At 46.5% G+C, this 15,709-nt stretch overlaps 1 protein-coding gene across 3 annotated transcripts in view; it reads right to left on the minus strand.

Annotated features, from left to right (window-relative positions):
- Positions 1–15,709, minus strand: part of LOC115170094 (cAMP-specific 3',5'-cyclic phosphodiesterase 4B) — a 111,876-nt gene that overhangs the window by 33,469 nt on the left and 62,698 nt on the right. For all 3 annotated transcript variants that reach the window (XM_029726373.1, XM_029726374.1, XM_029726375.1), the window contains one exon: positions 3,203–3,315. In XM_029726373.1, coding sequence (XP_029582233.1) covers positions 3,203–3,315 — 113 coding nt within the window. The remainder of the gene's footprint in view (positions 1–3,202; positions 3,316–15,709) is intronic.

The following is a 15,709-nucleotide window of genomic DNA, read 5'->3' on the forward strand; positions in this document are numbered from 1 at the left end:
TAATGGTAGAGGGGTTCCCAGTGACGTTAATAACTGTAGAGGGGGACCCAGTGACGTTAATATCGGTAGAGGGGGGCCCAGTGACGTTAATAACGGTAGAGGGAGGCCCAGTGACGTTAATAACGGTAGAGGGAGGCCCAGTGACGTTAATAACGGTAGAAGGGGTCCCAGTGACGTTAATAACGGTAGAGGGAGGCCCAGTGACTTTAATAACGGTAGAGGGAGTCCCAGTGACGTTAATAACGGTAGAGGGGGTCCCAGTGACGTTAATAACGGTAGAGGGAGTCCCAGTGACTTTAATAACGGTAGAGGGAGTCCCAGTGACTTTAATAACGGTAGAGGGGGTCCCAGTGACGTTAATAACGGTAGAGGGGGTCCCAGTGACGTTAATAATGGTAGAGAGGGTCCCAGTGACGTTAATAACGGTAGAGGGAGGCCCAGTTAACGGTAAAGGGAGTCCCAGTGACGTTAATAACGGTAAAGGGGGTCCCAGTGAAGTTAATAACGGTAGAGGGAGGCCCTGTGACGTTAATAACGGTAGAGGGGGTCCCAGTGACGTTAATAACGGTAGAGGGGGTCCCAGTGATGTTAATAACGGTAGAAGGGGTCCCAGTAACGTTAATAACGGTAGAGGGGGTCCCAGTGACGTTAATAACGGTAGAGGGAGGCCCAGTGACTTTAATAACGGTAGAGGGAGTCCCAGTGACGTTAATAACGGTAGAGGGAGTCCCAGTGACGTTAATAACGGTAGAGGGGGTCCCAGTGACGTTAATAACAGTAGAGGGGGTCCCAGTGACGTTAATAACATTAGAGGGAGGCCCAGTGACGTTAATAACGGTAGAGGGAGGCCCTGTGACGTTAATAACGGTAGAGGGGGTCCCAGTGACGTTAATAACGGTAGAGGGGGTCCCAGTGATGTTAATAACGGTAGAAGGGGTCCCAGTAACGTTAATAACGGTAGAGGGGGTCCCAGTGACGTTAATAACGGTAGAGGGAGTCCCAGTGACGTTAATAACGGTAGAGGGGGTCCCAGTGACGTTAATAACGGTAGAGGGGGTCCCAGTGACGTTAATAACGGTAGAGGGGGTCCCAGTAACGTTAATAACGGTAGAGGGAGGCCCAGTAACGTTAATAACGGTAGAGGGGGTCCCAGTAACGTTAATAACGGTAGAGGGGGTCCCAGTAACGTTAATAACGGTAGAGGGAGGCCCAGTAACGTTAATAACGGTAGAGGGGGTCCCAGTAACGTTAATAACGGTAGAGGGAGTCTGTAGGGACTCCTGGCCATTGTAGTCTGGTGGCCTGGCTGGGAGAAGAGAAAGGAGAGGGAGGGGGAGAAGATGGGAGAAGGAGGGGAGGGAGAGGATGGGAGGAGGAGGGGAGGGAGGGGAGGGAGAAGTGGAGGGAGAAGGGGTGAGAAAAGTGGGAGAAGGATAAGAGGAGGGAGTAGAGGGGGGAGAAGGATAAGCAGAGGGAGTAGAGGGGGGAGGGGAGGGGGGAGAAGGATAAGAGGAGGGAGTAGAAGGGGGAGAAGAGGGGGAGAAGGATAAGCAGAGGGAGTAGAGGGGGGAGAAGGATAAGCAGAGGGAGTACAGGGGGGAGAAGAGGGGGGAGAAGGATAAGCAGAGGGAGTAGAGGGGGGAGAAGGATAAGCAGAGGGAGTAGAGGGGGGAGAAGGATAAGCAGAGGGAGTAGAGGGGGGAGGGGAGGCTGTGTAGTGGTCAGGATAAAGAGAGACATGGTCAGTCACCTCTCATCACGGTTAGGGTAGGCCCCACACCAGCTGACTGCAGCTCCACTGTAATGCCACTGTTTGTAGGCCAGGGGAACTCAGAAGTGGGCCTCCCAACCTGAATCCTTTGGTCGGAGTTTGCAGTGCTGTTCTTCACTATGCGAGAGTAGGCTAATTGTAATCATTATTGGAGGCGAGTTTCCCCTCTTACAATGTAAAGTGTGGAGAACTTTTAAATTCATTATTCATTATTCCATTGCTATATGGCTTACCAACACGGCAATCAACTGTAACAGCGAGCCTAGCACGCTACTGTCAAACCAGACTGAACTCTCCTATGCTGACTTCATGATAGTTCAATCTATAACCAGTTAGAAATACCAGAGTTATACCAAGAAAGGTCAGGTTTTGGTCATGAATTTTAGCCGTTGACTAATGTCTGGCTAATATGAGCTATCCCAGGCGCAAAGACGTCTTCAGACAAAAACACCTATGGCCTAGTGACGTCAACATTATAGAAATAGACACACAGAATGTCACGCACAATAGGGACTCTATTCTTTATTGTTTTATGCAGCATTGTATGTATAATGCGTGAATGACAGTCTTACGCAGAAAATACAACAAATGGACATATTGGTATTCAGATAGGCGTGTTACTCAACGAGAACAGTAGTCTATGGTCCTCTATGCAAACTAGCCACTGTTTACGCATTTTACAGCAGAGCCATAAAACGCCAGTAGCCGTTGACACACACAACCACAGGATGCTAGTCACTTTGCAACTACGTCAATGCTAATCAAAGCAGTCTTCATATTGCACACATTGCACAGTGAAGACTAACAAAGACCTTTTGTGCTGTCACCAAGCAGAAGTAACATTAGTCCAATATTATCTCAGCCAAGTCTCGTTTCTGTGTACTGACGAGCTACTGACCATATCACACAGTATCATCTCAGCCATAGTCTAAACACACTTCGATGGTTCGTTTCAAATTGTGTTGTGGCAAGTTTGTGTTGTTGTAAGGAGTATGTTGTGGTTGCATTATGGTCATGTTGAGTTGCAATTATGTTGCGGTTAACACAACTGCAACTCAACGTGTTATGTTGGGGGGGTGTATGGTTGTGTTGTGGTTTCGACACGTTCATGCTGTGGTTGACTTATGGTCATGTTGTGTAGTGGTTGCATAATGGTTGTGTTGTGGTTGCATTACGGTCACGTTGTGTTCTGGATGTGTTACGATCATGTTGTGGTTGTATTACGGTCATGTTGTGTTCTGGATGTGTTACGATCATGTTGTGGTTGTATTACGGTCACGTTGTGTTCTGGATGCGTTACGATCATGTTGTGGTTGTATTACGGTCACGTTGTGTTGTGGTTTCATTACCTTCATGTTGTGTTGTGGTTTTGTTAAGAGTTATTTTGTGTTGTGTTATGGTCATAATAACAACGTTCCAGCTCAGTCTTACCTTGTTGGAGGCCATGTCGCTGACGGAGCGGTAGGTCTGGATGGTCTCCAGCTGGTCCAGACACCAGTCCAGCTCCTCCATCGTCTCCATGGCCAGCTTCTGGTACGACTCGTCTGCCAACATACACACAGCAGAAACAAACTCAGGACCCATCGGCTCCATGTCCGACACGGAGCATGGTGGGGGTCCCAGGGCAGGGTGGCCATGCCGTATGGGGGTCCCAGGATGTCCGGGTGGGGAGGCGTGAAGAGGTGAGCAGTGCTCTTTCATAGTACGTGGTGGTCTGGTTAACTCTCAGGCAACGAGAGCAGCTAAGAGTCGCAATAGTGTTTCTGTCTCTCTGGGGCAATGTGTCCCCTCCCTCCCTCGTGTTATTGATGTGTCAGTAACCCCCCTCCTGCCTGAGGGGCGTTTGGGGGAGGGGGGTGGAGCCCTGCCAACATACTCACCCTCCTCGCATGAGATGCTTCACTGCACCACACACACACCACAACTACTGCCACACACACACACACACACACACACACACACACACACACACACACACAACAACTGCTACCAGACTCTTATTATACTGCCCAGTTTATATACTGCCCCCGTTACCCAATACATGTGTAAATATTGGACTATAAATTGTTCCTTCCTGTATTATATTTTATGCTAAAATGTATTATTCTACTGAGCCATTTACATTAGTTCTTATTGTTGTTATATTGTCGAGCAGGAACCTGCATGTAAGCATTTCATTGGACGATGTATACCATGTGTGTCCCGTACAAACGACTAATAAAAACTCAGAACACCAGGGCTACACTGTAGCATATAGTGTATAGCCTTAAGGGCTAGTGGGGTTGGTTTGAGGATGGCCCAGGTCCTTAATACTCACACACGTGTTAACTGCTGTACATGCTGTATGTCTAGGAGGCTTCAACTGGGAAAACTACACTGTTGCTCCCGGAGAGTCATAGAAAGAGACGGGTGAAATAGGGAGACATACGGATGTACTGAAGCATCTTAATTTGACCAGAATTGTCGCAGCAATATAATCCTGCAGCAACAGGATTTTAACATTTTGTCCATAATGTTGTTCATTGACTACAGCTCAGCGTTCAACACCATTGTGCGCTCAAAGTTCTTCTTCAGGATCCAGTTGCAGAGGGAGGTGTTGAGTGCCAGGGTTCCTCCCTTTACAGGATCCTGCACTTCCTGACGGGCTGTCCCCAGGTGGTAAGAGTAGGTAACAACACATCTACCACGCTGATCCTCAACACGGGGGCCCCTCAGGTATGCGTGCTTAGTCCCCTCCTGTACTCGCTGTTCACCCACGGCTTCGTGGCCAAGCCAGACTCCAACACCATCATTAATTTTGCCGACGACACAATGGTGGTAGGCCTATTCACCGACAACGATGAGACAGCCTATAGGGAGGAGGCCAGAGACCTGGCAGTGTGGTGCCAGAACAACAACTCTCTCAATGTGAGAAAGACAAAAGAGATGATTGTGGACTACAGCAAAAGGAGGACCGAGCACGCCCCCATTCTCATTAACGGGGCTGTAGTGGAGCGGGTCGAGAGCTTCAACTTCCTTGGTGTCCACATCACCTACAGTTGAAGTCGGAAGTTTACATACACTTAGATTGGAGTCATTAAAACTCGTTTTTCAACCACTCCACAAATTTCTTGTTAACAAACTATAGTTTGGGCAAGTTGATTAGGACATCTACTTTGTGCACGACACAAGTCATTTTTCCAACAATTGTTAACAGACAGATTATTTCACTTATAATTCATTGTATCACAATTCCAGTGGGTCAGAAGTTTACATACACTAAGCTGACTGTGCCTTTAAACAACTTGGACAATTCCAGAAAATGATGTCATGGCTTTAGAAGCTTCTGACAGGCCAATTGACATAATTTGAGTCAATTGGAGGTGTACCTGTGGATGTATTTCAAGGCCTACCTTCAAACTCAGTGCCTCTTTGCTTGACATCATGGGAAAATAAAACGAAATCAGCCAAGACCTCAGAAAAAGAATTGTAAACCTACACAAGTCTGGTTCATCATTGGGAGCAATTTCCAAATGCCTGAAGGTACCACGTTCATCTGTACAAACAATAGTACGCAAGCATAAATACCATGGGACCACGCAGCCGTCATACCGCTCAGGAAGGAGACGCGTTCTGTCTCCTAGAGATGAACGTACTTTGGTGCGAAAAGTACAAATCAATCCCAGAACAACAGCAAAGGACCTTGTGAAGATGCTGGAGGAAACAGGTACAAATGTATCTATATCCACAGTAAAACAAGTCCTATATCGACATAACCTGAAAGGCCGCTCAGCAAGGAAGAAGCCACTGCTCCAAAACCACCATAAAAAAGCCAGACTACGGTTTGCAACTGCACATGGGGACAAAGATTTTACTTTTTGGAGAAATGTCCTCTGGTCTGATGAAACAAAAATAGAACTGTTTGGCCATAATGACCATCATTATGTTTGGAGGAAAAAGGGGGAGGCTTGCAAGCCGAAGAACACCATCTCAACCGTGAAGCACAGGGGGTGGCAGCATCATGTTGTGGGGGTGCTTTGCTGCAGGAGGGACTGGTGCACTTCACAAAATAGATGGCATCATGAGAAGGGAAATTATGTGGATATATTGAAGCAACATCTCAAGACATCAGTCAGGAAGTTAAGGCTTGGTCTCAAATGGGTCTTCCAAATGGATAATGACCCCAGGCATACTTCCAAAGTTGTGGCAAAATGGCTTAAGGACAACAAAGTCAAGGTATTGGAGTGGCCATCACAAAGCCCTGACCTCAATCCTATAGAAAATATGTGTGGCAGAACTGAAAAAGTGTGTGCGAGCAAGGAGGCCTACAAACTGACTCAGTTACTCCAGCTCTGTCAAGAGGAATGGGCCAAAATTCACCCAACTTATTGTGGGAAGCTTGTGGAAGGCTACCTGAAACATTTGACCCAAGTTAAACAATTTAAAGGCAATGCTACCAAATACTAGTTGAGTGTATGTAAAGTTCTGATCCACTGGGAATGTGCTGAAAGAAATAAAAGCCGAAATAAATCATTATCTCTACTATTATTCTGACATTTCACATTCTTAAAATAAAGTGGTCATCTTAACTGACCTAAAACAGGGAATTTTTACTAGGATTAAAATGTCAGGAATTGTGAAAAACTGAGTTTAAATGTATTTGGCTAAGGTGTATGTAAACTTACGACTTCAACTGTACAAACTATCCTGACCTACTTGTTGTGTGTATGTACTAACATGTCAAAAGTTTGGACACACCTACTCATTCAAGGGTTTTTCTTTATTTTTACTATTTTCTACATTGCAGAATAATAGTGAAGACATCAAAACTATAACTGATAGATACACTACATATTAATGTTTTTAAATGTACACTACGCTTCAAAAGTTTGGGGTCACTTAGAAATGTCCTTGTTTTTCATGAAAACATACATGAAATGAGTTGCAAAATGATTTGAAAATGTAGTCAAGATGTTGACAAGGTTATAAATAATGATTTTTAATTGAAATAACAATTGTGTCCTTTAAAAACTTTGCTTTCCATTTGCAGCATTTACATCCTTGCAGATCTTTGGCATTCTAGTTGTCAATTTGTTGAGGTAATCTGAAGAGATTTCACCCCATGCTTCCTGAAGCACCTCCCACAAGTTTGATTGGCTTGATGGGCACTTCTTACGTACCATACGGTCAAGCTGCTCCCACAACAGCTCAATAGGGTTGAGATCCGGTGACTGTGCTGGCCACTCCAATATAGACAGAATGCCTGCTGACTGCTTCTTCCCTAAATAGTTATTGCATAGTTTGGAGCTGTGCTTTGGGTCATTGTACTGTTGTAGGAGGAAATTGGCTCCAATTAAATGCTGTCCACAGGGTATGGCATGGTGTTGCAAAATGGAGTGATAGCCTTCCTTCTTCAAGGTCCCTTTTACCTTGTACAAATCTCCTACTTTACCACCACCAAAGCACCCCCAGACCATCACGTTGCCTCCACCATGCTTGACAGATGGCGTCAAGCACTCCTCCAGAGTCTTTTCTGCGTCTCACAAATGTTCTTCTTCGTGATCCGAACACCTCAAACATAGATTTGTCTGTCCACAACAATTTTTTCCAATCTTCCTCTGTCCAGTGTCTTTTGCCCATCTTAATCTTTTCTTTTTATTGGCCAGTCTGAGATATGTCTTTTTCTTTGCAAGTCTGCCTAGAAGGCCAGCATCCCAGAGTCGCCTCTTCACTGTTGACATTGAGACTGGTGTTTTGCAGGTACTATTTCATGAAGCTGCCATTTGGGGACTTGTGAGACATCTGTTTCTCAAACTAGACACTCTAATGTACTTGTCCTCTTGCTCAGTTGTGCACCGGGGCCTCCCACTCCTCGTTCTATTCTGGTTAGGGCCAGTTTGCTCTGTTCTGTGAAGGGAGTAGTACACAGTGTTGTACGAGATCTTCAGTTTCTTGGCAACTTCTCGCATGGAATAGCCTTCATTTCTCAGAACAAGAATAGACTGACGAGTTTCAGAAGAAAATTATTTGTTTCTGGACATTTTGAGCCTGTAATCGAACCGACAAATGCTGGTGCTCCAGATACTCAACAAGTCTAAAGAAGGCCAGTTTTATTGCATCTTTAATCAACACAATACTTTTCATCTGTGCTAACATGATTGCAAAAGGGTTTTATAATGATCAATTAGCCTTTTAAAATGATAAACTTGGATTAGCTAACACAAGGTGCCATTGGAACACAGGAGTGATGGTTGCTGATAATGGGTCTCTGTATGCCTATGTAGATATTACATAAATAAAATCTGCCGTTTCCAGCTACAATAGTCATTTACAACATTAACAACATCTACACTGTATTTCTGATCAACTTGATGTTATTTTACTGGACAAATAATTTGCTTTTCTTTCAAAAACAAGGACATTTCTAAGTGACCCCAAACTTTTGAATGGTAGTGAATGTAAATTGTTACGTCTTCAGTCCTTTTTCATTATATGTAGGACCCCAGTAAGATTAGCTGTCGCCATTGGCATCGGCTAATGGGGATCCTAATACATGAAAATCATGGTCCAAACACACTAAGACAGTCGTGAAGAGGGCACGACAACAACAACTCCCCCTCGGGAGACTGAAAAGATTTGGCATGGGTCCTCAGATCCTCAAAAAGTTCTACAGCTGCACCATCAAGAGCATCCTGACTGGTCGCATCACCACCTGGTATGGCAACTGCTCGGCATCCAACCTCAAGGCGCTATAGAGGGTAGTGTGTACGGCCCAGTACATCACTGGGGCCAAGCTTCCTGCCTTCCAGGACTTCTATACCAGGTGGTGTCAGAGGAAGGCCCTAAACATTTTCAAAGACTCCAGCCACTGTTTACTCTGCTACTGCACGGCAAGCGGTACCGGAGCGCCAAGTCTAGATCCATAAGGATCCTTAACAACTGCTACCCCCAAGCCATAAGACTGCTGAACAGTTAAACCCAGACTATTTGCACTGACTGATTATCTATGCATAGTGACTTTACCCCTACCTACATGTAGATATGACCTTAAATACCTCGACTAACCTGCACCCCTGCACAATGACTCTGTACCGGTCCCCCTGTATATAGCCTCGCTATTGTTATTGTGTTACTTTTTTTACTTTAGTTTATTTAGCTTATATATTTTCTTACTCTGCATTGCTGTTTAAGGGCTCGTAAGTAAGCATTTCACGGTAAGATCTAAACCTGTTGTATTCAGCGCATGTGACAAATACATTTTGATTTGATGGCCGCTCTTTTTGACATTACACCAGTTTATAGGTGATAAGATGGTGCTGTCACTGTGACGTCATAGCAATTTGATGTGCTTTTATCAGAGTTATTGACACAAGTCGTTGTAACACACACTGGTTTGTCCCGTTGGGTCCAATCGGTTCCATACGTTGAAGCCTTCAAAGTGGAGATGAGGGATTCCCACAGAAATAACATTCAAAGGCAGAGTAGTCTTTCGGTGTGTACTGAAAGCTAGGGAATGGGGACTCATTTGTTGCTGAGAATGTTGCAGAACAGAGTCCCCATTCCCTAGCTTTCAGTACGCAGCGAAAGGACTACTCTGCTTTTGAATATTATTTCTGTGGGAATCCCTGATCTCCACTTTGAAGGCTTCACATATGGAACCGATTGGACCCAACGGGACAAACCAGTGTGTGTTACAACGACTTGCAACATTTACTCTGATAAAAGCACATGAAAGCGCTTTGACATCACAGTGACGGCACCATCATGTCACCTATAAACTGGTGTAATGTCAAAAAGCGCAGCCATGAAATCAGAATTCCCCCTCAAAAAAACAAGGTGAGTTACTGCAGAGGCAGCTATGTTCGCTCTACCGCTTTCATGTAGACTGGACTACACCCATGTATAACAGGGGTGGTTAGGCCAACTACTGTATGCTTGATGACTATCCTTGTCTAAGACTTGAAGACTTGTGTTAGCTCCTAAGAGTGTTTTGGCATGAAGGAGACCCGGGCTTGAATCCCGGTCGGACTTATGCAGGTGTTGCAGCGGCGGACCAGAATGAAATGTGCCACAGCTTCATCAAAAGGTGATTTGCAACCTTGACTAAGATCTGAAGACTTTTGTTAGATCCCCAAGCTGAGCAAGAAACGTGCAACAGCTTCATCAAAGGGGAGCCTTCATAAGGGGGTGTGTTGCTGAAACGCGACAAGTACCACAAAGCAGCTGTCTGGCCCGAGTGGTCGGGGTCGGCGAGACGTGCCAAGATGCAACCACATCCTGCCTTTTGCCCTCTATGGAGGATGTATAAAGAGATATTAGAGGGTTTCATTGTGCAGTTGGTCCACCAACATCAAAGACCACTGACTGAATCATCTAAACTGCCTGTTATGTGATTCCCTTCATAGGATAAATAAGTGGTGGTCAGTTGGTTCATTCTGTTCACATACACAAGTTATTAGGGAGGTGTTCATGACAGTCACCTGACCACGACAGACTCTGGTAGGTGAATTACTTAGGGCCCAGAGTATTTCAGAGTCAGGTCATGTGGTCAGGAAAAGCATCATTTACAGGAAAGGTAAATTGGGATGAAAGCAGAACTGAGCAGTTGGCCAAAGACTTGTTTTGTGTTTGCAAAATGTGCTGCACAATATAGTGTTATAAGTCATCGTGACAAGATATGCGATGAGGTTTTGACACAAAATTGTTTCACTTCTTGTAGTAAGGAGTTGTAGTGTTTGAACTGAACCGAGAACAGAAAGGACCCTAATACTACCTGATTTTAAATGCACAGCTATATGGGTCAGGAGATATTTCACCATGTCAACAGTCAACGGTGGCGTGGATGACGCATTTCTGGCTTCTGAAAATGAACTCAGAGAGACAGATCGCAACATACTTTTCCAGATGACAGGCCTTTTTTTTCAGGCAGACTGAGGTTTTCTTTTATTCGCAGCCAGACACAGTCGGTCTTAATGCTTCGGCCATATGCTGGGAGCCTGGGAGGACAACAGGCCTCAGTGTGGACTCAGCCCGCTGTCCTCTCTATCTCGTTCCCTCTCTCCGGCCCACAAACCAGCCTCTGTCAGAGACCCATCAGTAGCACCCACTAAATCAAATCTAACTTTATTTATAGAGCACATTTCTCACACTGGATTCATTTCAAAGTCCTTAACAAATCAAATAATAAAAGGTGAGACATAACACACAATACGTTTCCTAACACTAACAAATTAAAACAGTAAAAAGAATATAAAATAACAGTGAACCTGAGAGACGCATTAAAATAAAAATAAACTAGGGCAGGCCTGGGCATCCGTCCCCATAGCCCACCTCCGTCCACCAGCCACCTCACACTGCCGCTTTCTCTCGCCTTAAACCCCCCTCTCCACCACTACCACCACGCCTCAATGAAGACGTGACAAAACTGGTCAAACCTATACATTACACCAAACGGAGTGAAGGAAGCTAACTGGAGGGCTGGCCATTGTGATCTTCTAAATCAGTTTTATGTAATTAACGCGCTCCCGAGTGGCGCAGTGGTATAAGGAACTGCATCTCAGTGCTAGAGGGTCACTACAGACACCCTGGAATCCAGGCTGTATCACAACCAGCTGTGATTGGGAGTCCCATAGGGAGGCGCACAATTGGCCCAGCATCGTTCGGGTTTGGCCGGTGTAGGCCGTCATTGAAAATAAGAATGTGTTCTTAACTGACTAGCCTAGTTAAATTATAATGGGCCATGCTATGTACCAGTTCAGTTACAGGATAGTGCAGTAGCCATGCACAAAAACTCAGTAAATGTACTCTAACATGGGGCCGGGAGTTTTTCCTGTTCAGGTCATGTGGTCAGGAAAGAACTCTGAGCCCTGAGTGACTATATCACATAAACAAGCGTTTGACTTCTGAGAAAGAAGAGCTTATAGTAAAAGCTAATAAATATTATCTGGAGTGCCTTGGAGTTGAAATCTATTGACAATGTATAGGGCGGCTGGATACCAATGTTAAAAAAAACTAAGCAATCAATTATTAATGTTATATATGTATACACTCACCAGACAGTTTATTAGGTACGCCGATCTAGTACCGGGTTGGACCCCCCTTTGTCTCCAGAACAGCCTGAATTCTTCAGAGAATTCTACAAGGTGTCGGAAACGATCTACAGGGATGTTGGTCCATGCTGACGCGATGGCATCATGCAGTTGCTGCAGATTGGACGGCGGTACATTCATGCTGCTAACAGCCCGTTCCATCTCATCCCAGAGATGGTCTATTGGGTAGAGGTCTGGGGACTGACCAGGACACATGCAATATTTTTCCCACTACTCAGTTGTCCACTGTTGGTGATCGTGTGCCCGCTGGAGCAGCTTCTTCTTGTTTTTAGCTAATCGGAGTGGAACCCGGTGTGGTCGTCTGCTGCAATAGCTAATCTGTGACAAGGACCGATGAGTTGTGCATTCTGAGATGTCGTTCTGCACACCACTGTTGTACTGCGCCATTACTTGTCTGTTAGCTTGCATGATTCTTGCCATGTTTTTTGTTTGTTGCACCATTCTCACCGTAGACACTGTCGTGCTTGAAAAGCCCAGGGAGGCGGTTTCTGAGATACTGGAACCGGCGCGCCTCGCACCTAACAGTAACTGAATGCCTTGATGCCTGCTTTATACAGCAAGCCACGGCCAATTACTTACTGTCTGTAAGAGCGATCCAAATGGTTCACTCCTACAGACAGTGAGTCACGTGGCTGTGGCTTGCTGTATAAAGCAGGCATCGAGGCATTCAGTTACTGTTGGATTGAACGTTAGAATTGGCTGAAACGGCCGACCTCCTGGGCTTTTCAAGGACAACAGTGTCTAGGGTTTACAGAGAATGGGGAAACAAACAAAAAACATCCAGGCAGTGGCAGTCCTGTGGGTGAAAACAGCTCGTTGATGAGAGGTGGAAGGAGAACGGTAAGAATCGTGCAAGCTAACAGGCGGGCCACAAACGGGCAAATAACGGCGCAAATAACGGAGGCAAAGGGGGGTTCGACCCGGTACTAGATATGGGTGTACCTAATAAACTGGCCACTGAGTGTATATTGTTTTATGTTATATTATTTGTTATAAGCTTTGATTATTTCCTCCTTGCGTTTGGTTTTTCACCTTAACCGTGACACTTAGGAGGAAAACAAATCGGGTCTACGGGAGTCATGCTCAGTAGGCACAAAGCGGAGGAAAGTGAGTGAAACAGGGAGGTACTCTCTGAAACGTTGTTTCCAAATGAACACAACCCAGACTATGAAAGTACGTTTGACTTAGTCTGGCTGGAAGAAAGTAAATGGTTCTGAAGTATCTGCAAGCTCACGTCTCCCCCCTCTCACACAACAGAGGGAGTCACAAGCAGTCACACAAACACACTTCCCTTTGGTTGTTTGTGTTAGTCTGTCCTCCACACTTGGGCCTGATGGCCAGAGAGAGAGAGAGACAGAAAGAGACAGACAACAGCAAATCACCCCAGTTTCAATACTGGGCTGTGGGTCAGCCTCCTGCCCGGAGAGACAGAGCGTGTGGACGAGGGAGAGAGAGCGAGAGAGAGAGAGAAAGAGAGAAAGAGAGAGAGTGTGTGGGCGAGAGAGAGAGGGAGAGAGCGTGTGGGCGAGAGAGAGAGAGAGGGGGAGAGCGTGTGGGCGAGAGAGAGACAGAGCAAGAGAGAGAGAGACACAGCCTGTGGGTGAGAGAGAGGGAGAGAGTGTGGGCGAGAGAGAGAGCGAGACAGAGCGTGTGGGCGAGAGAGAGAGAGAGGGAGAGAGTGTGGGCGAGAGAGAGAGAGACAGAGAGCGAGAGAGAGAGTGTGGGCGAGAAAGAGAGAGACAGAGTGTGTGGGCGAGAGAGAGAGAGAGAGAGAGAGAGAGAGAGAGAGAGGGAGAGCGTGTGGGCGAGAGAGAGAGAGACAAGCGTGAGGGAGAGCGTGTGGGCGAGAGAGAGAGAGAGAGAGAGAGAGGGGGAGAGAGAGAGAGAGACTTTTTGACTTTCTTTATTGAAACATTCTCATTTAATTTAAAACTCACCACCCAACCCCCCCCCCTTAAAAATAAACCCAAAAATACATCCTGTGATGCATACATGTACCATACTCGCCTTTCCAGCAACCACATGATACAAACCAACATCACAATACTCAAAACAATACCCACTCCTACAACCGTATATCCAAAACATCTTCCCCAGCTATACAGACAGCCCCCCCAACACACCATATCTCCTGAAACATCTCCACACTTTTTTTCATTTTATAGAACTCAAACTCAACCCTAAGGTGCGCAGAGACCATCCCATTAAACAATAGTAAAGGGTCTGTTATCCCCCCACCTTTGACCCCGTTCCTCCTTGTTATCCAAATAGACAACTTCGCCTGAGCAAACAGAAAATTCAACAAAACACATTTGGCCTTCTCATTATTTGAATACCTGTATCCCATTATGAACACCCCAACAGTAAAGACCACCCCCAACCTCTCACACAGACATTCCAACAGAGACATTAATGGAATTAACCTGGTGCACACAGAAAACACATGGTGCACTGTTTCTTTCATTTTACAGAAAGGACACTCCTGCCCAACTCCCGGTTCAACCCGTGCCAGCCAGCTGTTAGTGGCCAGGGCTCCATGTAGAACCCTCCACTGGAGGTCCCCTGACCTCTTTGGTGCTGGGGGTTTGTAGAGCCCCCTCCATCTAAAACCCACCATACTCTCCACCCCACATACCCCCTGCCACTGATGTGCCTTCACTCCTGTTAGGCTCCTAATGTTCCTCACCTTAACACAGAGGTTGTAGAGGGCTTTACCTCCCACCCCTTCAAACTCCCCCAGGCTCGGAGTGTTAAGATCTAACAAGTCCTCCAGACCCCCTTGCCAGTCTCCAGTCTCTGCCGTCACCTGCAGTGGCGGAAAACTTGGTGGTCCCTCTCCCTTTGGCTGCTCAAACATCCCTCTTACCGGCTCAGACAGTGCCTCCTGGACCTCCTCCAGGAATCTCTCCAGCAGCCTAAGAGACATTATCCCTGTTTGCTGTGCCAAGACTTCCGGGCTTTTCCACCCCTCCTTTCCCAGCAGTCTCAAGTCACCCAGCCTTTTTACACCCCCTGCCATCAGTTGTCTCTGCAGGGTGGCCGACGGGACCGATCTCAAAGGGATGGCTGGGTTGTGGAAGATAGGCTCCTCCCACACCCACAGCCCAGGCTCCACACCCCCTTCTCGTGTGTGCCTTAGCAGCTGCCAGGCCCTCAGCACCCCAGAGTAAAAGTCTGAGAGACCTGCTGTACTCAGCCTCTCCAGCTTCATGAGGAACAGCTGCCGGTCCAACCCTAATCCGCCAGCTCTCCTCAGCAGCGCGCATGCTGGTTCCCTCCAGCCAACATCAGTAAGGTACAGCAGTCTCTGCACCGCCTTTAGCCGGAAAGCAGCCATCCTGCTCTCCAGTTCCACCAGGCCCTGTCCTCCTTCATGGACGGTCATATACAACACTGCCGCCCTCAGCCAGTGATGGCCCGACCAGAAGAAGTCCACCAGCTTGCGTTGCAGGTCTGCGAGCAGACCGGCGGGGGGTTGAGGACAGCCAGTTTATTACATTTACATTTTACATTTTAGTCATTTAGCAGACGCTCTTATCCAGAGCGACTTACAGTAGTGAATGCATACATTTCATACAATTTTTTTTTTCTGTACTGGCCCCCCGTGGGAATCAAACCCACAACCCTGGTGTTGCAAACACCATGCTCTACCAACTGAGCTACAGGGAAGACTAGTTTATGCCACAGAGAAGATGCCACCAGGTTGTTAATTATCAGCACCCTCCCTCTATATGACACTTGGGACAGGAGCCACCTCCACCTGGCCAGTCTTGACACCACTGCCTGTGACAGCCCCTCCCAGTTCTTCCTGACCCACCTCTCCGAGCCCAGGTACACCCCCAACACTTTA

Source organism: Salmo trutta, chromosome 31, assembly GCF_901001165.1.
Source record: "Salmo trutta chromosome 31, fSalTru1.1, whole genome shotgun sequence".
In the NCBI taxonomy this organism is placed as follows: Eukaryota; Metazoa; Chordata; class Actinopteri; order Salmoniformes; family Salmonidae; genus Salmo; species Salmo trutta.